The sequence below is a fragment of the Netta rufina genome (assembly GCF_964035555.1).
Source record: "Netta rufina genome assembly, chromosome: 2".
In the NCBI taxonomy this organism is placed as follows: domain Eukaryota; kingdom Metazoa; phylum Chordata; class Aves; order Anseriformes; family Anatidae; genus Netta; species Netta rufina.
In genome coordinates this window covers 19931204-19947182 of record NC_140124.1, presented here as the reverse complement: position 1 = coordinate 19947182, position 15979 = coordinate 19931204, and the positions used below count along the sequence as shown (strand labels likewise).

Genomic DNA, 15979 nt, shown 5'->3' with positions numbered 1-15979 from the left:
TCCTGAAGGTGCTTCACCTTTCACGGTGGCACCAGTTCATTGGGATGCACTACAACATTGCACAGGAAACACATTTTGAACAAGGCTGCAAAACATCTCGAATTGTCAAACAAATGGGAACTTCTGCTAAAACCAAGCACACTTAGGCTTAAGAGACTAAGATCTTTCTTGCAATCTTTTGTCTATTCCAATTCCAAAGCTACTCCAATCTATATTTATCAAATTACCAATATGTGCACAAGTAGATAGGGACACATTTTGCCCTCTTGAAATCCACTCACAAAGTCAGCAAGGAGTTGAGTACACCTACCTGTAAAATAATTTGTCTCTTACTGTTTGTCCCTGCTTAGTATTTTTAAATAGAAGCAAGTCCACTTACTAATGGTCTGTCGTTGGTGTCTCTGCCCCCTTTTCTCTCATCTGCACTTTGGGGTCCATCAACACTAAGAAAATGACTAACTGGTGACAATCATCATTGGCAACAGCTTTTCTGATCCCCACTCAAATGGTGTTGAAAACTGTTTCCCGGCTCATGTAGAAGAGACAAACACATTTCTGGCCCATTACAGATTGATGCAGTCATCCTTTCCAGTAATGGGCTTGAAAATTGATTGGTCCCAATTACATCAGGAGTAAACACATCATTTTCAGCACCAGTTGGAAGTGGTCCAGGGGGACCTGCTGTTGACAACCACTGTCAGCAGAAAGTTAGTCAGTGAAAGGTGATTTTTTCTAATGCAAATGCAGAACAGAGATCCAGGAGAAGCTTGACTTTAAGATGATCTGCATCAAAACAAACGTCAACATCTTGGTATTGATGGTGCTTAAGCACATCAAGTTTAAGATCTGCTGATTTTGTCTTATCAGAAAGAATGTATTTTTTGTGTGTGTGTGGATTGTGACTGTGCAATATATCAAATATGGAAAAAGTGTACTTTAAGACAATACAGGCTTCTTAAGTATTCAAATATAGAGGTCAATGGAACATTTAAAATTATGGCCTCTGACATCATTTGGACTGCAAAGACCACATATATATATGTGGCTCCAACCTCAGAACTTCAAACTACTTTTTAAATGCCCATAGATGATTCTGTTTTGCTGTTTGTAAAATCGGAACACCAGTTAGCTATTTCATACAGGGTAACACTGCAAGGAAAATCACTAATTTTAACAACACTCTATATAAACTGCTACATAAATAAATAATACTGTTTTGCTATTCGTAATGATCAGTGATGGACCAGGTCACAGAACAGAAAAAAAATGGTATCTGCAGCTTTGACTATATTCACCAAATGCTGTGTGCAGCTTCTACCCAAGCAAAACACAGCAAGTACTTTCCTTTCTTCAGAAACCCAAATGGAATATCATTTCACTGTTCAATTTCTTTTTTTCTTCCATCCATTTGATCCTCGGCTACACCGATGAAGAACTACTGTTTTGTGACCAGACAGTTTTCTACACAACACCACCTAATGTTGGTCCCAAGTTTGGAAATTTCCAGAAGAGACAAATGACATTAGCCAAGCACAAAGAAGGTTGATGGTCCCTACTTCACAGTTCTCCAAACGATTTTGCATGCCCAGGTCACATAATTAATATTGGCTTCACAAAACAGAAACATAATTTATAGATAAAAGTACTCTGGCTTGGATAAACATGCTTTCACTAAAGCATTGTGTAGTATCTAAATTATTTTTCAAGTAAATTCCCTATCATTAAAAAAGTCACTTTTGTTCTTTTGAGAGCAATTTTCTTCTGTGGAAGAATGAAGAGAAAAATGTTTTTCTTATACATGATCACGTTGTTCAGGAGATTTTACAGTATTTCCCTATTATGCAGCTTCAACCCACGCTTATACAGCGTGTTAATGATATTCAAAGTGGTGTGAAGGCCTACAGCACATGACAGTTTCAAAATGTCAGCACAAATGTATTGTAAGTTGAATACAGTCTTAATTTTTAAAGGAAATTGCACACTTCACAGAGTTGAGTATAAATGTCAGCCTTATTTTAAGGCTGAGTAAATAGTCTTAAACACATCCTAATCCTATTAGATGCAAACCCTGCATGTAAGGGTTGAATTGAGTTGGCAGACCATTGTAGGTAAACATGCATTCTGCTCCCATAGGTATATGGTACTGAGTGGTGGATAAAAGAGCTTTGTCCTTCTATTCCCTCTTTTTACACTGCACTTTCAAAAATGTGATTCTACAAATAGCCTACATTCTAAAAGAAAAATACTCCATATTTGGGATGCTTGTTATGCCATACTCTGACTTACAGATGAAAACTCATGCAGCTCTTAATTAAACCTTTACTTGTAAAGCAAGAAATCCACAGCCTATATTCAGCATGGTGCTCAATTACCCACAGGAGTTGTGTAACTGATGAACAATAACTGGACTTACATAACTTTATGTGTGATAGAGATATATCCCCATTGCACTAAAGCTCCCTGTGAGCATCCAGAAAGAATCTCTTCTTAAATAGATGAAACTAACTGGTTAGAGTTTTATGTTGGATTTAGAGGTTTTGTTTGCTTAGTTTTTTTAAGCTTGTTCAGGCTGAAAACACCTTCCATCATATATTTTAATTATTTTAACATGCTGCTAGAAGTTCTCATTTATCCCTCCTATCCTTCCCTCCTATGTTTGCCTTCATTTCATTCTTTTATTGTTTTAAGAGTGAAAGACGACGAAACAACTGAACTTAATTTACTCTCACATCTGTACCCTGCTCTCCTTCTGTTAGCAGGTGATGTACAGCTGTAAAAGGGGAATGGGTTTTGCACTAGCACACTAATCCACAGACCATGACGAATTTGATTCCAAAACTAGTCTCACATTCCTCTTGGTCCCACTAACTACTCTGAGAGGGATTCCAGTCTCTCTTCCCAATGTTATTTCCTTCCCTAATAGTCTGCAATCATTCCTAGGGTTAGGTAAAAACAAACCCATGCTTATGTGGAGGGAAGTTCACATTCCCAGCTCACATCTTCTGTCAGTCTGATATCCTGATGCTTCTAGCAGCGGAGATGGCCAGAATTTAACAGGAAGAGGGAATTCTGTAATCAAGGCAGGTTGCAAATCACTTCTGGGAGTTCCAACTCAGGTATTTCCCAGCAGAAGAAAAAGTTATTCTTCAAACATAATGCTTCCCTGAAGTTTTCCAGCAGCCTTTTAATCAGCAGCCAGCTGTCAAGGTTCTACACACATGGACATACATCTAACATTGACATTTAGCTTTCAGCCTGCATAACCTATGAGTGTTTGTTACACTCTCAGTATGGAAGATAGGGTAAACTTAAGATAATTCAAAATGAACACCTAAGCTTCATTTTCTATATTATTAGAAGCAAAAAATGTCCCATTTGTCTGAGAAACAAGAGAGTCATAAAATCATATACTTACCTGCCTTGACTTTGTTGCCTAAGCAGAATAGAAATTGATCATAACTTTGAAGGTTATGTTCAACTTTATAGGTGTCAGCTGTTCTTAGTGGCTTTGAGACCCTTAAAATTTACTTTTCTCATAAGTAAACTTATACAAAACCTAAGACTAACATATATTTTTCTTCAAATCGGTGTTTGTAAAAATAGAGCACAGCATAAAAGACCACAAAAATCAAAACTGACTTTAATAAAAAAGAAAAAAAAAAAAAAAAAAAAAAACTATTATTAAGTTTTTATATTGTGAAAACAGAGAACTTCAGGAAGATAACAAGCAGGTTTTGTTTGTTTTTTAAAGAATGGAAAAGAAAAAAAAAAAAAAACACTAAAATATATAGCTAGACAATCTAATTTATTTGTAAATTACTTAAGTAAACTAAGATAACAAATATTTTGGTCAACGGCATAAGCTAGAACCATGCATCAAACACAACTCTCTGGATCAGATTCTATAAAAATCAGTCTGAAATTTTTCTTTGGAGCTCACTTGGATATGTATTCATGAGGTGGGAACAACGTAATTCGTGTGCATAAAAGTGTGCAATAGCAGTGCAGAAATAGCCCCCTTTTCTCCTCTAAACAGAAATGTTATTAAAAAAAAATCTAAATGTTATTTTAAAAGTGTAAGACACTGAAGCCACACTGCTGCTCCTGTAAACAAAGACCTTTATACAGTTTTAAAGTACAAGTACACATTAATTTGGAAAATCTCTTTTACAATTTTATTTTAAATTGGTATCAGCAATATTTAATAACAATAAAAATAGCTATTCATTGTTTAAAATGACCTTCCAATGCTCTTTATCATAAGTTGCATGGCATTACCCATAGCATATTTTATGCACACATTGTGTCCCACAATATTTAAGAGCACATCTGTAAAGAAAAATGAACTAATGAAATATGAAAATATTCCATGCTCATCTCATAGCAGTTAGCTACACTAGATGTATAAACTCAAAACAAATGAACCGATTTCAGATGGGGGAGTACTTACATCACTCTGGTGTTTATTGACTTCCATGGCATGCTTAATATCCGGAGGCTCCTTCATATGTGCGTAATCTGAAGTTCCTTTCTCAGCATCATATTTTTGTTTATACAGTACCTGAAAAAAAAGCATCATGCTTTAGTGACCTCAATAGAGGAGGTATAATATCATGAGCTGGACTAAACCTAGCATTGTAGTGTGCCTGTATTCAGGAAGAAATGTAATAAATTATTAAACTCCTTAATGGAACTAGAACCCTAAAACAATAGCAGTTTCTGCCCAAAACAGACACATGAGGCACAGGCAGCAGAGAGATTTCTCTAAGTCTACTATTGCAACAGAGGTATGAGTAGGCAGGAGGAAGAAAAATAAATATACACATACAGAAACAGAATATTAACCTTAACAAGGTGAGAAGACAGCCCAGAGAATAGCATAAGGGATTTATTTTTTTTCCCTTAAAACGTACATGAATCTGTCAGCTAAATAAGTATTCACAAACAAAAATGAAAAGTATTTTCATTTTTTTCCTGTGTTCAGGAAAAAAAAGGGGGGGGGAATTTTGTGCATGCCTTGTAAGTGAACAGGTTTACATGAAATACTCATAGCTCAAACATCAATTTCCTCCACTGTTAGGAAATTACTATCACAATACACATTTGGACTAGCCCCTAGGTTCACAAAGAAAAATAATATTTACATTCAATTGTCATCATGGTAAAGGAAAATGGAATTGGATTGTGAGTTTATAAACAAATTTATTTTTACAATAGAAACTGAGCTCAGTGTTGGGCATTCGTCCAGATTTCCCTGTACTGTACTCTGCTATGCTTACATACACACACACTCACATAGTGGAACTGCCTGAAAAGCTGATGTTGCACTTAGATTTGTCATAAGCTTTTAGGCTTACATTAAGAAAATTCACCAGGTTTAGATGCCTGAAAAAGCAGCAAGCAGTGAGAAAAATCATTTTCTAATAGAGCTCTCAGGAGCAAGCATTAAAATAATCCCCAAGAAAACAGCAAATACTAAATAAGATTGAAAGCTGATCAGGAGGAGAAGGATTTGAAACTAAAATCCTAAATAGCAATAAAAGAATACTGTGAAAGTTTTGAGGGAAGTCTTAATTGTGGTGATTCGCACTCTTTTAGGACAGGATACTAGAACTGTGAGAAAATGACTTATCTGTTTATGTTTAAGGCTGCAAGATTGCATCTGAATCACAGATCAGGGTGCCCGAGGCAATATATTAATATCTACTCTATCTCAGATTACAAGATGATATGTATGCCGAAAGATTAAGACAAAAAGGGCTGCTTGGAGGTATTTTTAGGTTTTTTTTGTTTTGTTGTTTTGGGGTGTTTTGTTTTGGTTTGGTTTGTTTTTTTTGGTTGGCTGGTTTTTGTTTTTTTTCTTTGTTGTTGTTGTTGATGTTTGTTTGTTTGGGTTTAATTTACACTGATACTATACAAATGAAAGCATCAAATTAGGAAGTTTAAAATATGCTTACACAGTGCAAATCCAACATGATCAGGTCTCTGGGGAAAGATATACAACTTAAATTGAAACAACCAAAATGTCTATAACCTCCCTATATTGATTACGTTTTGCAACTGGCAAAGTAAATGATCCTTAGGAAGATCAGCTGCAGAAGTATAGTAACAATATAAACATATGCCACAAAAATGTTTTTGCTACTTTCCACATTTGAAATGGTCACTTTTAAGATGCTTCCCATTCTGAGAAGCCAACCCAGACATTTTATTTTTTTCTGAAATTCTATAATTTACATATACTGCAATACATTGTCACATTGCTCAGTCAACATCTACATTTTTATGTTGGTGTATGAGCTATGAAACCAAGACATCAAAAATCAAAAGCAATCAACTCCCACCACAAGAAAACTAACAGAAATTGCAATTGACTTTCCACTATCTTGGAAAAATAAGACTGTTTCTTTAGCTTAATGTAGGAATACCTGATTCACTATTTCACAGCCAAATTCTTCCTAATCTTTTCACACTAATCTTATTAACTGACTTTGGAACCTTGAAAGAATCACAGATTCTGCCGAGTTAAATAACTGTCTAGTTTTGTCTTGAACAGTTGTGCAGAAATATTCCCAAATTTTTAAATCAGTTCCAAGCAAATATGCAAAAATATTTACAAGGATTACTTCATTAATATTATTAAAACTACTGTTTTATGTTACTATTTATTTCACATTTCATACTGAGTTTCCAGGCTTGAAATTGTATTTACCAAATACATATATGAAAAAGTACTCCACAGAGATCAATAACAGGTCACTCATGTAACCTTTGCTCTGGAGCAGTACATTTAATAATTTCAGTAATTCCATTATTTAGGTATGACTTCAGTTTGAACTGATTTGTAACTACTCATTTTTTATTTTCCTTCTCTCTCTTGTACACCAGTGTGCAAGAGGTGAATTAAGGAAGGTTTTATGCTCTTTTAACTTAACTCTGACTCACCATATGCGGTTGTAACACAATATGATTGTAAATGATGAAGTAAACCATAAAAATAGTTTTATCATACTAACAAAAGTACATTTGAACATAAAAGAAGGAATCTGTCCACAAGTAAGAAGTTGAAAATATTCCTTAAGATTCCTTTGGTTTATCATCTTTACAAACAAACAGAAAATGCTGTTGAGCATTGACATATAGTTACTATTTGAGATATTGCACTGTGCAAAGGAATATTAAACTGCCTTCAGTTTGCGTTAGATTACTCCTTTCAGATAAGAAAAACTCTGCAATCTCTTCTTATGGTAGAAATAAAATGATGAAACACACCTTTTTTTTTTTCATTATTTTTTTCCCTCCCAAGCAATGTTAAATATTTTTATCATTGTTTGTGACAACTCATAAAAAAATATCCAGGAAGAACTCTTATGAACTCATACTGGTGTTCAGACAGGAGAAACACTTGGCACAAAGCTAGCATTGTTCTGAAAATTTTCTTCAGAAATATTTTCCACAGGAAGTTTGTGATTTTTCTATAAAATGTCAATTTCCTCTCAGGAAAATCAAGATGAGTCTTTTTTTTTTTTTTTTTTTTTTTTCTTTTTTTTTTTCAGAGAACAGAGACATTAGTGAGAGTTTTCAGGCTGGCAAGGATGGCAACTCATGAGAGTTTTCAGGCTGGCAACTCATGCATGGGAAGAAAGATTCTCTCTCTGGCTTACCCTGGGAAGAGCTATGAAAAGAGAGAGAGGGAGGAAAATCTCACCCTCAAGAAAGTCATTTAGATTATTACAGTCAAATTTTCTCTGTTAAGGGAAAGCATGAAACTGATAAAAGCCACCCAAGTATGTGGGGTTATGAAACTTCATTTTCATATTTTAATTCTCCTGAAACACTTTTTCCATAAATAGCATCATTATTTTTTGTCCAAAATCTGCTTGGGTTTCCTTCTCTATGAATATTTATTCCTATTGTCATGCCAGCTTTATGTAAAACACAGAAAAGCAAACATGGGCTTTACATAAAAGCCAGAAGAGGCTGTCTTGTTTTAGTCTTTCCTGTACATCTTGAAAAGGGAAATAAGCATGAATCTATACAGCAAATATGTGGAGAAAGTTCCACAGGAGGAAAACCAGAGACACCAGGGTGATGTACTCTCCGTTATGGTAAGATCCTGCAAGCACTGGCTCACACTGTATGGCTGGAATCCCACAGAGTAAAGTTCTTGCTCCGCTGAAGTCAATGGCAATTGCTACACAAGTGGTGCTACAGCAATCTGTTTTGGAGACGACAGCAAAAGGCAGCTGCAGACAGGAAATAACTTTTTGCCATAAAAAATAAATAAATAAATAAATAAATAAATAATAAAATGAAAAAGGAATTTTTCTTGGTTGCCTCTAAGTTCCTGAATCATCAATGTGATCTGAAAGAGTGCATAAAATTCATAAATTGTGCTAGATCTAGGAAAACGGAGCTGCTGGGCAGTGGCAGTACTGCAGCAACATGTCAGGGCCAAACATTCGTGAGAGAGGCCACTTGCCAAGCATACATCTGTGTAGGAAGTCACGGGGCAGAAGCGGACCAGCATCTGCAGTCCCGTGCCAGGAGGCAGCAGCAGGGGAGTCGGTGTTCTCTTTCTTCTGCTCTGTGGTAAAACCACCACATCCCCAAGTCCTGGCACACCTGCTTGGCAGATGAGACCACAGGCCCCACCAAGAACACAGTACCACAGAGTGAGAGAGCACCTGTGATGTTTGGATACAAGGGCACCTGGCCTTGCATCCAAGGAGCATGATGAGGGAGTCAAACGTGTAAACTTGTTCTAACAGGAATGGGAAGGAGGACACATAGCCACATTTTTCTCATCTCAGGAAATAAGCACCTATTTAAAATCTGCTTCTTAAAACTGAGAAAGCAGTTCTGGGCTTGTAGGGGCCTTGTTGCAAGAGGGCTGTCATGGCAGCCAACCAGTGCTGTGCTCCCTCTGCGCCCTGTGAGGTACTCTTGGTCTTCCCTTGCGGAATTGGTGACCTGTAAATCTACACTCCTGGCAAGAAGGATGCAGCAGAAATCCTCTCTACGATATTCTGACCCAGATGAAATTTGAAATCCTTATATTAGCTACTGAGGTACCACAGTGATAGGCACAATATGGATTAGATTTGAATACTGTAGAGAAGATTTTCCACTAGAAAATCCCCCAGGATCTCTCTCAAAGTAGCATTAAATTCAGGTCCATTGCAACAGTAACCACAAGTTGGAAAAATGTGTCAGCGTATCTTTAAGTTTTATGGTAGATTATGATTTATAATGCATCTATTCCTACAGGGATGGAATGAATTTTACAGGAAAAAGTTCTGCTTTAATATAACTCATCCTATATGCATATTTGTTTCTCTGTGACTGTTGGATGATTGTAGAAAAGCTTCAAAAATATCAAATGAAAATGTCAGTCTTTTCCTTATAAGTTTTTTCCATGAATCAAATGCATTCATTTTCAGTCTCAGTTATTTATCTTTTCTGCCATATCACTGATGTTAATTAACCTCATTTGCGTAAACTGAAGTAGAATGTACTCATTTGGAATTAATCCAGGAATAAATCCTGTCACAAACTAGTAAACCAATGTTTTATAAATCAAGCTGTTTTAAAATGTTATAAAAGTTTAATTCTCAGTTTATTTCTACTGTAATTCTTCTAATCATTCACTTTACAATGAAATGTGACACTAATGTTATTTTAGCTACTGTGTTGCTTTAAAGTCAATACATACGTATATGTTCCATTTCAAACTATGAAAAGTAAAATACTTTATGTTATTATGTTTACTTATTATAACCTTAACATTGTTTTAAATCTAATAATTCCTCTAGAAGCTGTCCTGAGATTTGTGTTTTCTTTTGTTATATTTTCCCTTGTTTGGGGGGAAAAAAATAGAGAGAGAATGAATATTGAGATAAAATCATAGAATCATTAACGTTGAAAAAGACCTCCAAGATCATCTGGTCCAACCATCACCCACTAAACCATGTCACTAAGTGCCAGTTTCCTTGAACACACACCCCCCCCAGGTACAGTGATGCCACCACTTTCCTGGGCAACCCGTTCCAATGCCTGACTGCTCTTTCTGAGAAGAAATGTCTCATAATTTCTAACCTAAACCTCCCCTGTCACAACTTGAGGCCATTCCCTCTAGTCCTATCACTAGTTATCTGTGAGAAGAGTCTGACCCCTAGCTCCTCACAACTTCCTTTCAGGTATTTGTAGAGAGCAATAAGGTCATCTTTGAGCCTTCTCTTCTCAAGACTAAACAACCCCAGTTCCCTCAGCCGCTCCTCATAGGATGTATTCCAGGCCCTTCACCAGCTTTGTAGTTCTTCTCTGGACACAATCCAGGGCCTCGATGTCCTTCCTGTACTGAGGGGCCCAAAGTACTCTGGCCTCACCAGAGCAGCATACAGGGGAACAATCACTTCCCTGGTCCTGCTGGCTACACTGTTCCTGGTACAAGCCAGGATGCCTTTGGCCTTCTTGGCCACCTGGGCACACTGCCAGCTCATGTTCAGGTGAGCATTGATTAGCACCCCCAGATCCTCTTCCTCTGCACAGCTTTCCAGCTGCTCTGCCCTGAGCCTGTGGCACTGCATGGGGTTGTTGTGGCCAAAGTGCAGGACCCGGCACTTAGCCATGCTGAACCTCATCCCATTGGCTTCTGCCCATTGACCCATCCTGTCCAGGTCCCTCTGCAGGGCCTTCTTACCTTCCGGCAGATCAACACTTCCCCCCAGCTTGGTGTCATCTGCAAACTTACCAACAGTACACTCAATTTCTTCATCCAAGTTATCAACAAAGATGTTAAACAGGATGGGCCCCAACACTAACCCCTGGGTAACACCGCTGGTGACCAGTTGCCAGCTGGATTTCACTCCATTCACCACCACTCTCTGGCGCCGGCTGTCCGGACAGTTTTTAACACAGCAAAGCGTGTACCTGTCCAAGCCATGGGCTGCCAGCTTCTCCAGCAGAATACCATTGGAGACCATGACAAAGACCTTGCTGAAGTCTAGGTAGACTATGTCAACAGGCTTTTCCTCATCCACCAGACGGATTACCCGGTCAGAGAAGGAGATGAAGTTGGTCAGGTAGGACTTGCCTCTCATGAATCCATGCTGACTGGGCCTGATCCCCTGTTGGTCCCAGATAAATTGCATGATTGCATTTAAGATGACCTGTTCTATCACCTTCCGTAGCACTGAGGTCAGGCTGACATGCCTATAGTTCCCCAGGTCAGTATCAATAGTATGGTTTTAGGAATATGTTCATTTCACAGACTTGCTCTGTTAAACTATATATAGTTTAAGAGAGGAGAAAGGCAGAATGAGAACATTGAGATGCTTGGTGCATGAGAACCATGATGGTTTATCAGTTGTAACTGCCATGAATAAGAATCAAAATCTACATCTTCATTATATTACACATACTTACTACTCAAAATTCCACCAAGATCAATGGAAACTAAGGATCATCTGCCTGCTTTAAGGGTATTACATTTTTAAGTCCCTGGACTACTATTTTACTGATTGCATGTTGTATGCTATGTTAAATACACTTGATTTTATATTTTTAATTCTATGGAATTTGTTGTCAGTGGTGTTATGTGAATGATTAATGACATCAGAAATATTTTCCTGTTACCAATGAGTGACTTTAAAAGTCATTAAATGTAAAGTTTTTTGTGTTTTTTTCCACCTTTTTCCACTTCAAACATTTTTAAGAGTTAACACAACACTTAAGTTGAAATAGTTGTTATATACAATTTGTTTATTCCATAAACACAATGCAACATCACTAAATTCAGTAATTCTTTAGTGCATTTATGAGTTGCTAATGGATTTTTTTGACTGATGACTGCCCATTTTTAAACTTATATTCAGTAAACATAATTGGTCAGACTGTCAACATTTTAGAATTGAGTAGTTCTTGAAGTTAAGCAGTTATAATGAAAAACTCTGGATGATAAACCCACCCAGATAAATCAAGAAGGTGATCGAGTAGCCATTCAAAAGCATTGCACAAATTGGTTATATTCTGTCCCACAATTAATATACAAATCATTTTTACGATTTTAAAATAGCACCTTGCTCTGAAGCTGAGTTAATTCTTTTGCAAACACACTGTCGATTGTGGCTGGCATCTGCTGATAAAGAGAGTTGGAAAGGCCTTTCTTAGCAGCTCCTTTGTACTTCACCTGCAGGGGATAAAAAGGTGACACACAATGAAAAAGTTGTCAGATAGAGTAATCATACTACGTATTTTTCCTGTTAAAAAATGGCACCAAGAACATTAGAACTGGAAAAATCTAATGCTGTCTTATAAACTGTCAAGCAAAACCATTTCTTTAAATAACAGTTTTAAACTACTTTAAGTGGATGTATCTAATTCAGAAACCAATACAAAGTACCCGCTAATTAAATCAGAATTTGAGGGGAAAGTACTAAGGCAAAGCAGATTTTTTTTCTACATTTTACTAAATCATTTAAGGAAAAAAAAATATATATATATATATAAATATATATATATATATATATTTTCTCATTCTGTTTTCTGAATTTTTGGAATGAGAGCAGTGAGTTGTCAATAGAACGATATTTTACCAATTACTATGTACTAGCAGTTAAATATAAGTGGAAAAGACAGGAACATTGAAGACATTGAAAACAGCATGATTGTCACCATTTCTATTTAATCTTCTCATGTTAAAGACTCAATTTTAAATTCATTTCTATTTCTCCTGTGCCTTGTCAATGTTCAGCACTAGCAAAAGGACCTTGTGAGAACAGCCAGAATAATAGTTCAAACTCTGTGAGGCTTTGCTTCAGATCTAAGTTTTTCAAATTTTAAAAACCATGTCAGTTATTGCTGTAAAAGTATTCACATATATCAAAGATATATTAAATGGTACTGCCTAATGTCTTTAGCTGCTTGTGCTCTATTTATCAGAGACTAGTTTCCTGTATGTATTACATATATCAATAATTTGTTATAGCATTTGTTGATGTTTCCAAAAACAGAGGACTATTTTTGCTGCTAAGAGAGAATTTCAGAAGTGTTCAAGTTTTGCAGAAACAGGTTATGGGACACTAGAGGTCAGTAATTTACAAGATAAACCATCCATCATATTATTGCATTTAAGTAGAATATCTAGCTGCAATAGGCAAGAGTGCACAACGAGATAATATGAAATACACTTTTTTTTTGGTTTTGAAATATTCTTATGACTCTAAATCTTTGACTAATGATTAGCAGTAAATTCAGTATCTGACAAACAGATTCTATAAATACCCTCTCTGTATTGTGCTTTTGCAGACACAGTAGGCAACAGTCTCTTCTATAGTTAATTTCATCACATCTGTGCTACTTGGGAGTTGCCACTCCTTCTTAGAAATATGAAGATAAATATAAGAAAAATATTCATCAGATGCATTTATATTCAAAGTAGCCATACAGCAAACAGATGTATATCAGAAATAGTATACCGAATGTATAAATTGTATAACTCCAAACTTTGGGAAACCCTTTATTACAGTTATAAAAGGTAGCAAAATAAATGAGGCATTTAAGTCTTCCAAAGGTTACAGTGACAGACGAATCACTCAGAAACAAGAATTCCATAACAGAAGTAACTGTCTGGTAAAACTCCTGCTACTTTTCTTAACTACAAATATATATATATATATATAATTAGAGATGCAATCCCCTTATACCTGGGACATGAAGTGCAGGGAGTAAATTGTGTTCTACCATTTTGGAAGCTGCCATTTTTCTTGCCACTACAGTAATATATGAGTGTGTGCACATGCCCATTTATACACAGACACCTAAAAACCCACAAATGGGTATGCATTTTATAAACACATACATTCATGCAAGTACTAGGTGACCTGCGGATGGCCTTTACCCAATCTGTGCCTCACTTCCCTTGCTGAAGGGCAGGTGTAAAAGGACACAGTAAAAGGTCCTTTTCTCCTCCTCTTTGACAGTCAGGCTGTCAATTCTCCCCAGCAAGACACCTATGCACAGATGTAATTTGCAAACATCATCATGGCAGAGTAACAACAAATCTTTTTCCTGCTCCTCAGTTTATTTATCTATAAAATGGCACAGTTATGACTGCCTCAGGACCATAAATAAAATACCTTGGAATTCTGGAATAAAAGTTTTGTATACTTACAAGTAATTATTACTCACATATACATTATACAATAATAATATATAGTGCTTTAAATTACACCAACTTTAAACAGAGTTATTCTTTGAAATAAGCCATCCTTCCTCATCTGGTAAATATAATCTTCAATACACAGTGTCTATATAAAGAATAAGAAGTGAAGAGACTTCTTCAGTCTTTTAGGTCTTACCTCAGAAATAAAAGCACCAAGACTTTTCACATGTTTTAACTGTGGGGTGTCAGGTACAAATATGCATTTGCCCTTAGATTTTTCAAACTCTTCTTTATAGTGTATCTACAAAGAGGAGAAAAGATAAGTTCGGTCATTCTTTAAAAGAGAAAAAAAAATGAAGTAGCTAGTTTTATTTAATCTATTTTGTTTATTTATTTATTTGTGGATAACATGCTGGGTGGCTTGCAAACATCTCAGGCTGGATCAAATTAAGCCACACAGGAAAATATTCAGTTCCAGGGCAATACACAGAACCAGGGCATGTAAAAGTCACAGAACTCTTTAATATTAAAGATGAAAAAGATATAATTTTTTCCCTATATCTACAGCACATTTTTTCCACTATCTGTAGATGTTCTGTCCTTCTAAAGAAAAGTTGAATCAAGGCTTTTCTCCTTGATCTAAAAGATAAAATTGTTAAACTGGCTTCTAACACAGACCCAGAATCTGTATAGCATAATCAAATGCCTCCTTTTGAACCTGAGAGTTAAATGAATAAATTCAGAAGGCCACTACCAAAGCATTGCCTACAAAGCACCCCAACAGCTGTTACATACAGGTAATATCAGACTCCCTTTAAAAGGAAAGAAAATCTTAAATCAAGCCATTTCATAAGTCATGTGTATGCACAATAAAAAACATTTTGGAGGCAAAATACCACAATGTGTTTTGCAAAAAATCAGGTGCTTATTTTTTAAAAACACCATCAAGTCCTATTTTTCCTACCATTGGGCAAACAATAGGGGCAGGTGCACTACACAGTTATCTGAAAACAATCACAGGATTGTTGAAGAAGTCAGAGCTACTAGAGATTGTGAGGAATGTGACGTCTACAAACATGGTGAATGTGTAGAGACCTTTACTATGTAAGAACTGTGTGGAGAAAGATGGTGAATACAGTAAAATGCACTAAATACATTTTAAAGATAGCCACTTTCCAAGTGTAGTCCTTACTTTTAAAGGTACTCCCAATAAGTAATCTTAAATTATTTTAGTGACATTTCTTCCTTTAAAGAATATATAAAAAGAATATATAAAATTTTTATATATAATTTTTTATATATATATATAAATATATAAAGCATATATAATATGCTATATTATATAGCATAGTTTAGTTCAATGCAAATTGAATTATTTAGGATTAAGCTATCCTGGTTATTATCTGCTATCATTTTTCTAACTTCATTTTCACATTCTGCACAACGGCACCTTGTATCTCAACTTGCTGACAAGCACTGACAGAAGCAATATGATCTGCACCTGATCATTACAGAAATATGCAGTCTTAATTTCCTCTTTCCCTGAATCCCTTATGGTTATCACAAGTTCTAGCCTAAATTCCTAGAAAGTGACTTGGAAAATTCATGAGAAAGATGGTAGCTTACACAGAATCAACTCCTGAACTTTCTCATGCAATCTTTTTGGCTACCGCATAACAGACTAGAAAATGCCGAAGTCCTTTCAGACTGATGACTATGTAAACGTCACAAAGGAAATAATTTTGATTACCAATTTTCTTATCCAGATGTGGACTGCTGAATGAATCTACCTCACAATACCGAATCATACAATCT

At 36.0% G+C, this 15979-nt stretch overlaps 2 protein-coding genes across 2 annotated transcripts in view; both read right to left on the bottom strand.

The window, feature by feature from the left end:
- The window catches only part of LOC311222510 (LIM zinc-binding domain-containing Nebulette), a 256423-nt gene that overhangs the window by 75538 nt on the left and 164906 nt on the right, over window positions 1-15979 (bottom strand). The window lies entirely within an intron of this gene.
- LOC311206600 (nebulette-like) overlaps window positions 1-15979 on the bottom strand; it is a gene marked incomplete at its 5' end in the record, with an annotated part of 54890 nt that overhangs the window by 33628 nt on the left and 5283 nt on the right. Inside the window, 3 exon segments of the mRNA XM_084282041.1 lie at window positions 4451-4561; window positions 12080-12190; window positions 14361-14465. Coding sequence (XP_084138167.1) covers window positions 4451-4561; window positions 12080-12190; window positions 14361-14465 — 327 coding nt within the window.